General features: G+C 38.0%; 1 protein-coding gene and 1 long non-coding RNA gene across 4 annotated transcripts in view; one reads left to right on the forward strand and one right to left on the reverse strand.

Annotated features, from left to right (window-relative positions):
• Positions 1 to 1,697, forward strand: part of LOC108611128 (uncharacterized) — a 34,248-nt gene extending 32,551 nt beyond the window's left edge. For 2 of the 3 annotated variants that reach the window (XR_016268856.1, XR_001915690.2), the window contains 3 exons: positions 240 to 452; positions 548 to 913; positions 1,618 to 1,697. This is a non-coding gene — a long non-coding RNA (uncharacterized LOC108611128). The remainder of the gene's footprint in view (positions 1 to 239; positions 453 to 547; positions 914 to 1,617) is intronic. The other variant, XR_016268857.1, reaches the window with a different exon arrangement.
• Positions 1,698 to 7,832: 6,135 nt separating this feature from the next.
• On the reverse strand, positions 7,833 to 9,933 carry Muc26B (Mucin 26B). The gene is made up of 2 exons (XM_089464064.1): positions 9,773 to 9,933; positions 7,833 to 9,710 (listed from the first exon to the last, which is right to left on the reverse strand). Exons 1-2 carry the CDS (start codon positions 9,786 to 9,788, stop codon positions 8,011 to 8,013), a joined length of 1,716 nt encoding a protein of 571 aa, XP_089320190.1. The 5' UTR covers positions 9,789 to 9,933; the 3' UTR covers positions 7,833 to 8,010.
• Positions 9,934 to 14,683: the final 4,750 nt, after the last annotated feature.

A 14,683-nucleotide genomic window follows, 5' to 3' on the forward strand; every position in this document is an offset into this window, starting at 1 on the left:
AGTCTTTATGCTTTAACACAAACTAGTTAAAGAGCACAGAAACTAGACCAAAATATAATATATAAATTTAATATTATTATTATTATTTTTTTTTTTTTAGCTTAATTATAACGTCAAATTTATTGTCAACTTAATCTAAATAAAAATTTAATATTATTAGTATTTATTTATTATTATGTATATATTTATTTATTTTTTCTTTACATATTCACATACAATTCATGTTTTATTCATCCAAGCAAGCCATGACGCGCCCAGCTCGTTTCGAAAGGCTAGGAAGTAAATCTGGAAACCTTATACCTCATTCTTTATAGAACTTTCGTCTTACCCACAACGGACTGAAAGTACTATAATAAAACCCAATAAGAACACAAAATTAATTCCACCTATATTTTTGGGCAAACAATATAAAAATTAAATTTTTTGAAAGTTCCTTTTTCTGTGAAGCAAAGGTGAGAAAAAGAAAATAAAATAGAATAAAAATAAAAATTCCAAATTTTTATTTGATTTCTAAATACTTATTATCGATTTTGATTGTCAAACACAGCACTAAAAAAAAACACTACCTCAAGATGTGTGGCGGAGGATGCGGCGGATGCAGTTACGGCTGGGGTCCCTGGGCTGCGTGTGGTCCGTGTGGTGGTGCTTGCGGGCCGTGCGGCCCCTGGGGCAGCTGTGCGCCATGTGGCGGTGGACCATGTGGCTGCGGGCCGAGAGGTTGTGGTCCCTCCGGTCCGGCCTGTTGGCCCTTCGGATTATATACGTGCTAGGCTTTGGAAAGAAATTCAGGAGCGCTCGCCATGCCCGACACCTTCCGAACCCCTACAGCGGAATTCCAGCCAGTGTCGTGTCTTGGATAACAGGTTGAGCTTGGTTGTCTATATATGCAGCACAGCAACCGTCAACCATCGAGGTAAGTTCAGTCGCTCAGCCAGCTCAGGTGTTACTGGGAGGGCAGGTGTGGGCGGTCGGGGCGCGCGCGCGAGTGCTAGGTAAATTGAAAATTGCTTGACAGCCGAAACAAAGCACCGCGTGCTGCCAATAAAAACTTTACTGTCGCAGGTGATAAAGAGAGAGAGAGAGAGAGGGAGAGGGGGCGGGGAAGGGAGGGAGGGCGGTTGGGGTTATTGTGTCTCGGCAGGTGGGTGCGCGCAATTCAATAACTCGTGTGCAAAGAGTTGACGACGCCAACGACGACGACGACGTTTGGTGAGGCTGGCGCTCGATTGTAAACAAAACTCGTAATTTGAATTCCTTGCTCTGTTTCGGGACAGCGGGGCAAAGTCCTGGCTGTGACGGGAGTGGGGATAGGGGAGAGGGGAGTAGTAGGTGCAATAACAAAAGCCGATTTCGCTTTGACGCTAGCAAACGTATGCTCTGCTGTGTAGGCGTGGCATGTGTGTAATTTTTTATTACGAAATTGCTCGTGCTTTGTGTTCATTGTTTATTTGACGCCCGCAGTGCCAGCAGTCGAAAGCTTTGCTTTATGCCTTGTGCATGGCGCGCAAAAGTATGCTATACAAATTTGCAACTAGGAGCAGGAGCAGCAGCAGGAGCAGTAAAGGCAGCAGCAGCATTATTAATTGCTACTTTTTTAATTTTTTCTTTTATTTTCAGATGCAACTTACAACAGACAAGCAGAGATCTGTAATTATGGCGTCATATTCTAAACAATAAAATTTTACTGTCTTCATAAATTGTGCGATTTTATTGATAGGAAAATACCTGTGTGTGTGTGTGTGTGTGTGTAAATCTGACTGTTAAGGTGTCTATTTGGCTTTAAGCCGCCTACAAGCTAACACATATGGCTTGTTAACAAGCCCTGGGCCGCCACACCCCTTCCACACTTTCAGACAGCGAAAAGCTGCAGGCGCACAAAGCAACTGAAAGTCATGCTGAATGTGTGTGTGAGGGAGGGAGTGTATGTGTGTGTTTCTTTACTTTTTAGCCTTTTGGCTGTGCGGCATTCCTGTTGCGCTTAAGCAGCTCTGGCAGCTCTGCCTATTTGCCAGCAATTTTCATGCTGTGTCACGTTATTTATTTTTTGTCGTAATTTTTGAGCCCTTTCATGGCGGCGGCTGCTGCTGCTGCTTTAGCTGCCAAAAAGTTTGCCAACACCGAAATTACCATAAAAGCAACGTTAGGCTTTGTAAGCTCTGTGTGGTGGGCGTGGCAATTGAATATGTGTGTGCTGTGTGTGTGTGTGCGTTGCCTTAATTATTTTGTTAATATATTGCGTTATCGCCAAAGAGTAGGCAACGCTGGCGTCTTCGCTTGCTTTTGTCAGCCATTTTATGGCTAAGCATGTGTTAGCTAAGCCCTTAACACAAAAAAAAAAAAAAAAAAAAAAAAAAACATACGCGGCGCAACTAACCCTTAATATAAACCAAACCAGATATGGCCCGGCTAGTAAGCACACTTCGAAACTGACCGCTAAGCCTTAAAGCGCATTGCGGTCAGTTTTGTTGTTGTTGTTGTTGCTCTGCTGGGCAGCTAAATCCCCTTATGTTATTTTTGTAAAGCCCAACTAAGGGCGCGCTTGACTTTAATGGCACTCTGACAGCAGCTGTAGCTGTAGCTGGGGCAGTGGGGCGTGGGGGCCGAAGTCACAAAGCGTGAGTGTCACGCACTTCTAGAGCAAATATCTTAAATACTTTCGACATTTCTTATACTTGTAAAACTCGGCGTCATTTGAAAAATATGTTGCATTGGCGTCTTTGGGGCGGCCGCTCCTGCCAACTCCCCATCCCCCACTCTGCGCAGTGTCCGTTTAGTACCTACCGTAAAGCGCATGTGTGCGTGTGTCCATTCCTTTGGGGTTCTCTAAGACTAAATAATCCCCTTTAAGTTGGCCTTTAACGGCTGCATTGCGATGTGACGGGAAATACCTTAACCACCTTCACACATTATGGGGCTAATTTGGGCGGAACTATCAAATTAATGTATTGTGATGGGTTTATTTGAAACTGCACATATGAGTAGCCATGTTTTAAAGACGACTTTTTTCGACTCTTGCCACGGAAAATCGAATTTTTATTTTTGCGCCTACTAAATGCCTATTGAAGCAAATGTGCCATGCCATGTTAAATGTGCCATGCCATGTTAAATAAAGAATGTATGTCAATATGTTTGCGTGCAGTGGAATGCAGAAATGAGTTAAAATGAATGAGCATAAAAAACACTCACACTCACACGCCTGTACTTCCTTGCTTTGAGCTTTATATGTGTAGTCTAGAGAGTCTCGCCATCCGCAGACGGGCGCACAGAAAGCATACATAGATCACAACTTGTTCCACAGCTTTAAAGCTCAACTGAGCGCCTTTGATCGTTCTTACGTGGGCACAAATACTCCGAATCACACGCAATGCGGCACCAATTCAAATGCAGTGAATGGAAGGTAAGAGCGTGGAATGTATTTGTCGAGTTATTAACTTCTATTTCTCTTATGCTACGCTCAGTCGTTTACAAATAGCCGAACTTATCACGTTTGGGATGAGAAGTTTTCATTTTGCCTGGAATTACATACATACATAATAATTAAGTGATAAATTACATAATTATATACAAACTATCTAATTACATATAATTACTATTTTTAATTACTTACACATATTATTGTAATATTTCTATTATTTATTTTCAATATGCTGAATGCATATGAATCTATACATACATATGTATGCGTATGTATATTTTATATGTATTAGCCTATGCTAGTTTGCTTACAAAAATAATTTATTGTAGAAAATTTATAATTGACTTTGCAAGTTACATGGATAGTTAAACAAAAAGTCATACAAAATAATCTTCGGTACATGCACATATGTACATGTGCATACATACATATGTATATACATATGTATATCCAATTTAAATACATACATATACATATCCAAATACAGAAATCATAAACTGAAGAGAAGAGCAAAAACGTAACGTAAGTGTCAATGTCTATGGTTACATGTTCTTATGGGCTACTGAGAAAAGCTCAATTAACTGTGCTATATGATTACACACCCTGTGTATGTGTGCAATGCAAAAGTTCTCTCTCTGCACTTTCTAAACGTGTATGCTTCGAAGACTTGCACGGACACAATAGCTGAGCGTGTTAGTGGAAGTCGGCAACTCTGCATGAAGTTTAGGTTCCACATACTCACACATATAAATGTATGCTCAGCCACTTGCTCACTCAATGACAAGATCGAGCGTTTTGCTATGAGGGTTTCTTGAGAACTTTAACATGAATGGAATTATACCTATTCGCAATAAGTTGGGTGAAACATATATATTTCTATATTTATATTATTCACATATTAATTTGTTTTTTCTACAGCTGCTTTGCATTGTCCTAGTACATGCACTTTGATGACCTATGTATGTCGCTTCGAGTTTTTTTTTTGGACTTATTGACTGTGCATGCCATTGACCTTGTGAGTAAACATACATATATGTACATACATACCTCCCCATAGTTTTAATTACTCATTTTTCTTCTTTTTTTTCCGGTAAGCCATTGCGCCACAGTAATAATATCACGGAGCCGTACTCAGGAATTTAAGACTCTAGCTGCAAATCTTAGACTTTGCATTGATTAAATTGATCGAAAATCTTAGTCAAGCATTATGTATGCATTTGCTTCAGCCCAACCCAAAAATATGTTCCTCGTCCTTGTATGGTACCCAGTAGACTATATATGTTCTTGGTAAAGCCATGCCATTAATATTGTCTTGGTGAACCTAAAATTATATTTCCTTTCCCTTTTGCAATGGAATGCTGCAAATGTATTAATGCGTGTTCTTTCAGCCTCTCTTTAGAAAAAGCTGTTGTTTAAGTCGAAATTAACCTTGATCATGACATGCCCATGGAAACTTAACTTAACAGAGCTCAATTTACTGAATTACTCATATGCAAGCGACTTAAATCACTCATTAAATATTAGCTTTACATGAGTGGCTGTTTTAACGTTGCTCACTTTATTTGAGCTTTTTGCTTACAGTGCAATTTACGTTCCACTCTGTTATTTAACAGTACCACGATAACTAACATTTTTCACCCTACTGATGATTTCTGTTGGCCTAGTATTTCAGTCGTATTTTCATTAAAATTCCTAACAAAATCCGTCAGCGGTCGAGACACACAGCATCCAAACAATTTTGTATGTCGCATTTAGACTAATTTAAACGAAAATCGCCTGAAGTACCAGGCTTAGAGAAGTGACTTGTAGGCAATCCAGTAACATGATCTATCCATGAAAGCCCAGCTTATTGCACTCATTTCTCTTAAGTTCCACATGAGTGATAGCATAGCTCCGTCTATTTGAGCTTTTAGTCAAATGGGCAGCTTACGTTCCACTATGTATTTAAGCTGTTATCTAGTATTTTTCGTCCTACTGATGATTGCTGCTCACCTGGTGTTTCAATTTTACTTTTGTTAAAAATCAACGAAATACATTTATTTTATGTTGATGAATCGATAAATAAAAAAAGCCGTGTGGAACGTAAGCGCAATATTTGAGTAAGCTACATTGCAGATGCTGTTTGATATGGTATTATCAAAAGTAGATCGGTCTACTGGGCACCACTATAGGCAAGGGACTAATAATAAAAATATAAGTATAAGTAAAAATACAAAAACAAAATGTTAATTTTTATTCCTTTATTTAAAAATAAATTTGGTTTTGATAATATTTTACACAGTTTTTAATTGACATTTGTAATGGTCTTTGCATCACATCAGAGCTCGTATCCAAATGCATCAAATCCAATATTATTATTTAAGATTTATACGGGAATGAACTTTGAAATAATATACTTGCACCGCCAGATGTGACTCGAAAAGAAAATAAAAATTTATTGTTAGAATAGCAGATTTAATTATACTTACAAGTGAAACGGACTCTGAGAAGACGGCGTTACAACTCGGGATGGTCGAGAGCGATTTCGATATAAAAATACAATTTAAATTTACGCAAAATTTTAGATTCATTTCCTTGGATACTGCTGATAAGTTCTAAAACGAAAAGAGAAATATAATTATGATCACATAAATATATAAATGAGTTTCAACTATTATATTGGGAAATAGCGTAACAAGTGCAGTTATATAAAGCCACGTGAGTATATAGCATATCAAATGGAGTTATAAGACTATATTAATATATTTTTCATTGCATGGTGCTCAGTACACATAGAGAATATCTACAAGTAAGGCTAATATGAGCTGGTCCTGGATTATTTTTATTTTAGCATATTAGCCTTAAGTGAAGACATTCTCCATGTTTACTAAGCACCATGCAATGAAAAATATATTTATTTATATGTATGGTCTTATATAACTTCATTTGTTACGCTATATACATACGTGGCTACATATAACTGCACTAGTTACGCTATTTTCCAATATAATATGCTGTAAGCAAACATTGCACTACTCAGAATGTAAACCACTCAACAAGCACTCAAAAAGAATAATTTCCACGCCCTTGTGATCCACATTACTCGTAAACTACAATTAATACACATTCACTATTGAAATGTATGTATGTGTGCATCTGTGGATCTTAGTCCCAATCACGAAATCGCTCAGTTCCCCTTCCTTTTTATCCAACTGCGCTCTCCGCGCTCTGTATGTAGACTCTATGCAGCATTCCAGTGAGTGGGATTTTGACTATGAGAGAAAAAAATTTAAGATAGGTGTGTGGATGCTAAGCTTTCAAACACTATTGCAGCCAACAAATAGCATGCAGACATATATACATATATATTTATATAACTATATACATACACAATAATGAATATGTAGATCAAATTTAAATATATACATACATACATACACATATAATTCTTCCCAAACCAATTTAAATTTAATATGGCGGAACTTGAACTAATCGCTGTAATATAACTTCCAATTGCATGAATGATTTATGTACAAAAATTAATTATTTCAATTCAGCAGTATGTGTGTATTAATAAATAATTACTTGATATGTATGCAACTCCAAGAAATTCTGCGCATCATCTATGATCAAACCGAAATTCCCGAACAACTGAAGGCAACTGACGACAATAAGAGTGTGGGCGCTGTAAAAGCTCAATAATCACTCAACAGAGCCATTAGTTGGTGTGAGAGTATGTGTGTATGTGTGGATCCTCTCAGTAACTGCAACGAAAGTTGGTTGTGCACATGTATGTGCATTTGTATGGATACAACTCTGAAACAACTAGGAATGAACTCACTTCATATGTATGTATATATGCATCCTTGTGGATTTTCTCATATACTTTCTAAGAAAGCACTCAGTTCAGTATCTGTATGTATACGCATATATGTATATACGCGAACAGAGCTTTTAAAATAGATATAGTAATTAAATATGTACATATGTATGTACATTTACATGGCTTGGCTTGGGCATGTGATTAACCTGTGGAATTCTGTCAAACGACTCGGCAGTAGTTTACAGAATTTAAAAGCTTTTAATATCATTTATGACAATCAATTTCTTCATTCTTTTTCTATTTTCTGTACACACGAATTTTACCATGCATGCATGTACGAGTGAATGCTCTCAGTATAGTGTGTCTCCGCGTGGACTCTCTCAGCAACTACTACAAAAGCTTATACTGAATTTCTATAAAATCTACTGCTGACTGCCCACGTGTGGATTCCATTTAAGAGTAAATTGCACTTGGAGTAAGGAAAAATATCTGGAAGCATTAAAAGGATGTGATATAGTATAATGTAAATTGTGTCAGACACATACATATTTGATGATTTCTTGTAAGATCTTTGCTCAATGGCCAAAGCTTTCTCTTAGATAAATATAAAACACATTATTTGCTTGCATGTTTCTGGCCTATATTGGCATTTGCTTATTCTGTTGTATTTCAATTGGAATTAAGTAGAACAGTATATTCGTAAATATGTATATAGATAATTTTGGTGGAGTCGTCGTATTTTATTTATGCTTTGGACTCGATAGGTCGTAGCGTCAATGGGTGGGCAATTCTCCTAGGCACGCGGCTGTATGCAACGCGTATTCTCTGGCAGATCGCAGATGCCCTTCAGCGCATTGAAGTACTTGGCGCCGCAGCTCACCTGCAGGGGCTTGCCGTAGCGACAGATATAATAGTTGTTGCAGCTCGTCAGGGAGGCAAGCATAAAGCCGTCGGGCTTGTTACGGCACACATAGGTGGTGTAGAGGTTCATGCTTAGCTCATTCGACGGCCCACCCAATGGCATCAGATGCTGATCCATGACCGCAGGCAAAGCGCTGTGCAAAGGTCTCGCTGCGGGCCTTACATAAACAGATGAAGGTCTTACTTTACCGCTAGAGCTACCAGGAGCACAAGCCGTTGTTGTTATTTGTCCACTGCAGGTGGTTGTTGTGCAGGTTGTTGGGGTGGTGATCGGTGCACAGGTGGTTGTTGTGCAGGTTGTTGGGGTCGTTATCGGTGCACAGGTGGTTGTTGTGCAGGTTGTTGGGGTGGTGATCGGTGCACAGGTGGTTGTTGTGCAGGTTGTTGGGGTCGTGATCGGTGCACATGTGGTTGTTGTACAGGTTGTTGTTGTTGTTTTACATGTAATTGTTGTTGTTGTACATGTAGTAGTTGTTGGGGTTGTACATGTTGTCGTAGTGCAAGTGGTTGTTGTTGGTGTTGTACAAGTAGTTGTCTTTGTTGTGGTTGTTTTTGTTGTGGTTGTTGTTGTTGTTGTACAAGTAGTTGTTGTTGGTGTCGTACATGTTGTCGTAGTGCAAGTGGTTGTTGTTGTTGTTGTACAAGTAGTTGTCTTTGTTGTGGTTGTTTTTGTTGTGGTTGTTGTTGTTGTTGTACAAGTAGTTGTTGTTGGCGTCGTACATGTTGTCGTAGTGCAAGTGGTTGTTGTTGTTGTTGTTGGTGTCGTACATGTTGTCGTAGTGCACGTTGTTGTTGTTGTTGTTGTTGTTGTTGTACAAGTAGTTGTTGTTGGGGTTGTACATGTTGTCGTAGTGCAAGTGGTTGTTGTTGGTGTTGTACAAGTAGTTGTCTTTGTTGTGGTTGTTGTTGTTGTTGTACAAGTAGTTGTTGTTGGTGTCGTACATGTTGTCGTAGTGCAAGTGGTTGTTGTTGGTGTTGTACAAGTAGTTGTCTTTGTTGTGGTTGTTTTTGTTGTTGTGCAAGTGGTTGTTGTTGGTGTCGTACATGTTGTCGTAGCGCAAGTGGTTGTTGTTGGTGTTGTACAAGTAGTTGTCTTTGTTGTGGTTGTTTTTGTTGTTGCGCAAGTGGTTGTTGTTGGTGTCGTACATGTTGTCGTAGTGCAAGTGGTTGTTGTTGGTGTCGTCTCCGAGTTACAGGGCGGAGTTGTCTCTGGCTCACATGGGGGAGTCGTGACTTCAGCGCAGGGAGTGGTTGTCGGCACTGTCTCACCACACGGCTCCACATTGTTGCCAACAACGGGTCCTGCCACTTGCATCACTTCAACGCATCCTGTGTTATAGTTGACACAACCCTGAACCTTCGGGTCATAGAATCCGGGGCAACTGGTCTCGGAGGCGACACCGTTCTGGCACTCGTAGAATCTAGAGCAGCTACCGGGCACCAGAGCGCGGAATCCATTCGACTTGTTCAGGCACACGTAGCGGCGATACAGCGAATTGTTGACGACCTTCACCGTGGGTCGTATGTTGGCGGCTCCGGTGGTAGCCACCAAAACAGCCAGGCAGGCAAGGACTAAAAGGCGAGATCAGACATTTATAGTTAAGTCCTTGATGGTGTGGCAAGTGCCCACATACCGTAATGGGCTCTCATCTTCAATCGGCCGAGAGAGCGGGACAGCTATTCCTGTTTTGTTTTTGCTGGGGCTTCGAACTTGATACAAAGAATTGCACAAGCTGCTTGACTCAAATGACATTACTGCCAGGGGCAGTCGCTTTTATATGGTAGTGCGCCGCCAAACGGGCCGATAGGCCGATAGGCAACCGAATTGTGTTGAGATGCCTTATCGACATGTCGTTGCGATAAGTATCTGATAGAGCGTCGTTTTCCGCTGTTACCTTGATATTAACTGCTGCTCGGGATGCTGGGCGGTACCTGATTTGTATGTTTTTGATGTCTTTTGCCCACTGGCATATCTTATCGATAGAAACAAAAAATCACCTGCTGCTGCTTCTTCTTTTTTAATTTATTTAATTGTGCTTACTCGGAAATTAGACAAACGGTACACTTCATGCGTCTCGTCAACTTTTGTATACAAATTAACATCATGCCATTCAGTTCCGAATTTGGCATTAATGTTGCAATAGTCAGTCAACAATAAGACAACATAAAGCCTTCTCTGTCTGCTTCTCTATCAGCATATCTTCCTCCCTACGCCCCTTTTTATCCCTTTCGGAGTATCTCTCTCTCTCTCTCTCTTCTATATCGCCATGAATGTGGTCAGTGCCGTTAATTTATCAAAGGAATTTACCATTGCTTAATTAATTAGATGCTTGACCCACACCCGACTTACACGCAGAGCACTGAGAAGTCCGGCAATTTAAATTGAATTACCGGACCTAAATAGTGATTAATATTAGATTTAGTACTCATGAATACCGTTGTTTATATATGTATGTATGTATACATAACATCTACATATATCTATATTGTCATATACGCAAGGAAACCCCCATATTCAGGGCAGGTAAAATATGATATTTTAGTCGAACGCAATTGGTTCGTTCATTGTTTGAGAAAACCAAATGTTATTAGGGAATAAGATTTGCCATGACCACAATAAAATAATAAAAAATAATAAAATAATAAAAAATAAAAGTATTTGAATGACAAAGCCTATCCTTTCCATCTTATTTTCGGATAGCGGCTGACGATTTGAAAAGTACTTATGAATAAAACACACTATACAAAATACTGGCATCTATGTGATTCTCACAAGTTTTCGTATTTAAGCAATAAAATAACAAATAGCTACTAATTTAACAGATTTTATTTATATTTTTATTACTACTACTACTACTACTACTACTACTACAACTACTACTATTACTATTATTATTACTACTACTGCTATTAAACCTACTACTTTTACGAATATTACAACTACTACTACTATTACTATTATCACTACTACTATTAATACTACTATTACTATTATCACTACTACTATTAATACTACTACTATTACTATTATCATTACTACTATTAATACTACTACTATTACTATTATCACTACTACTATTAATACTACTACTATTACTATTATTACTATTACTACTATTAATACTACTACTATTACTATTATCACTACTACTATTAATACTACTACTATTACTATTATTACTACTACTATTAATACTACTACTATTACTATTATTACTACTACTACTATTATCACTCCTACTATTGCTACTACTACTGCTATTACTACGACTATTACTAATTTTAATACTACTGCTATTATCACTATTATTAATATTTTTACTACTTCTAATGTTATTATACTACTACTATTGCTATTATTACAAATACTACTGATTTACTATTACCATTATCAAAATATTATTTACATGAACTGCTCTTATTTCATTAAAAATGTAAATTTAATAATAATAATTTCACATTATCATTATTAAATTTAGGAAACAAATTCTAAATAAATTTCAAAAATATAATTCCTAAAAAAAAAAAAAAAAAAAAAAAAAAAATTTTAAACTATTCGTAATCTAAATACACAATAACTAGAAATTCTCTTAGTCAACAATTAGTCACTCGAAGAAAGTCTTTTGATTGCAATTTTCATTGATAATTGTCGAAACATGTTGTAGCTTGTTTGTTCGCGTATTTTCTGGAGTCCCAATTGATAAGCATCAATGGGGCTGATGTCGTCGCTGCTATATGCGATGCCCGTAATAATTGCCAATTATAATCAATTTGATAAGAAATGGGAATGGTAGACAATTGGTGCTCTCTATCAATACGCATAGGTACATACATAGACCTAAACCAAGAATTCCGATTCGGTGCGTGCACGAGGGCCTCTTGGCTCCGAAACTTCAAGTAATTATCATAGATAATGTCTCATTGCGATCGACCAATCTGGAGCTATAGCACAGACACGTGCTCAGCGGAAATATGTATATTAACTACACATGTAGGCATAACAAAAGGAAGAGAAATCAATTACATTAAAATGGAAACGAGAATGTTCCCGTCGCGCGCTACCAGCTGCATAATACTCGTTCAAAGGTTTAATAACTTTTATAGAAGTAACAGCAAGAAGTCTTCAGTTCGTTACCTCTTTTTGAAAACATTTAAGCTTTAAAATAATTCAATATATATTGTTATCCAATTGGCAAATACAATTTTGGTTTTAGCTAATCAATTGACTTAACTTATTAAATCTTGAGTTCTTAATTTAATTATGTAGATTTTCATCATTTGCCACTAGAGCTATACAAAAACTGTGAGATTTATAGGATATTTTTCAATGTGTTAGGTTTCCAAAAGGACTTGAAAATTAATCTCAGTTCATCATTAAGCTTTTACCTTAAAAGTTGTTGAACATATGTATTACCCTTTCGTGGATCGCTACAAGCCGTATTGTCTCGGATATATTCGCTATATATATTTGATCTTGACATATTTAGAATATGAAGATTCTATGTAGATACCGAATATCGTATACCGAACATACACCCCTAGTTGACGTATCGCAAAATGTTTTCCTTCATCAGTCTCTGGCTGTGGAAAAATTCAGGATAGCTCCGCTCAGCTTGTTTCAGGCTACTATTAATCATACATTTATCGGAGCTTACTCCATCTTAAATGTATACATAATTGTAATTGAATGCCAAGTTTTATCATTAATTGTATTTCACTTTATCTAACCTAGACCTCGAGCTAATAAGTATAGAAATGTCACAAGATAAGAGATAAAGAAGCCGTGGGCGAAGTTCGGGCAGACCAAATAGAAGCAATAGCAAAATAAATTTTAATGTAATAAAATTTGATATTGTAGCTAGTATTGCTTTTTACTTTTATTTTATTTTTTTTTTATGATACATACTTACAATTATATATGATAGTATAGTAATTCAAATTGTTATTTGGTGAACCTAAAACCAATTCTAATTTTCAATTTGCATTTTCAGCACATGGCAAAAATGGTGATGCTGGCTTAAACATTTAACCTACACAAGTTTGGAGATTAGCCGAAGCGATATGACCCAAAAGCAAGTGCAAATTAATATGAAATTAGAATTCAATTTGGGTAGAGAAAGAAATAACCTAAATTATCAAATGAACATTAAGCGCGGCCAACGACAACGACACCAACAACGACAGCAACAACAAGTTGTTAGCGTATAAAAAGTGTTTGCTATTACCGGCAATTACATTAAAATCAGTCACAACAACAATAACAACAACAACAGCAACAACAACGACACCAACATGCATAACAACAAAATACGTATATAATAAAACATTTCAACGAAATTGAATTGAGTTTGTGTAACGTCAACCCTTTCAAGGTGGTCGCTCGGCTTGCCGGAAGGTGGCTCGATTCCGGCTGGTTTCGAGCGGTACGGCGTGTAGAGGGTAGATGTAGGGTGTTGGGGTTTCGGGTTGCCAAGTGCGCTGGCATTTCGTAGTTGTTGTTGGTTATGCGAACAAGAGTGCACACATTTTTTTGATGCTGGTCAACGCCTACAGCGCATTAGCCAACACTGGCGAGTCATGGGCGGTAAGAGAGACGGATAGAGAGAGAGAGAGAGAGAGAGAGAGAGAGAGAGAGAGAGAGAGAGAGAGAGAGATTTAGATTATGCATGCATTGTATTTCGTGTGCTGTTTCTCAACAAAATCAATATTTTCAAAAAGAAAAAAGAAAAAATGAACTTTAAATATTTCATGTGCTTGCTGGGCGGCGAGCTTATTTATGCGACTTTATTTTACAGTTGACTAAATGCAGCAGCAGCAGTCGGAGTCGATGAAGAAGAAGAAAAGGAGGTGGCAGCAGCGGCGAAAAGAGAAACAAAAGAAATCACTTAACCCTTGAGCGACCCCGACACATGCGAAATTGACTTGAATTATCGAATTTCGCATGGGTTCTGCGACTGGGCATGGGCATGGTCTGTCGAGCGACCCTTTTATCAAACTTGATCTCAAGTTCAAGCAGCAAAACATTTAAGTGTTGGCCAACAAGTCGATAGTGCTGAACACCCAAATACCCTATAAATCAATACAAGTGTTGATTTTATATAGAAAAATGAATAATTAGATCAGATATGGGAACAAATTTCGAAATAAATAGAAGACTGAAGATGGAACCAGCTGAAATATATAATATCATATAAATATATATTTTATTCAGCCTCTCACTGCTGAGTCGGTGGTCGAGATACCCCTAGCAGTTCACTGAGCGGAAATAAAAAAGAGAAAAAGAGCAACAGACGGGCACACATGACGCGTAGCCGAGGGAAACGAGGGAATCAAACGGAATATAAATCAGTTTAATGATTTTTATGCCAGCGAAAACAAAAAGCAGCCAGACAGAGATAGATACCCAGAGAGAAAGAGACAGAGTGAGGGAGGGAGAGTGTTGGAGAGGCAAAAGTAGAGCGTGGGCTGTGTTTGCATTGCTTTGCTTGCCGCCGGAAGCGGAACTTGGCGAAGTGTGCGAAAAAGCTCATCTAAAAAAAAAAAAA

This window comes from Drosophila arizonae, chromosome 3 (genome assembly GCF_054131065.1).
Source record: "Drosophila arizonae isolate 15081-1271.41 chromosome 3, UAZ_ARI_1.0, whole genome shotgun sequence".
Lineage (NCBI taxonomy): Eukaryota > Metazoa > Arthropoda > Insecta > Diptera > Drosophilidae > Drosophila > Drosophila arizonae.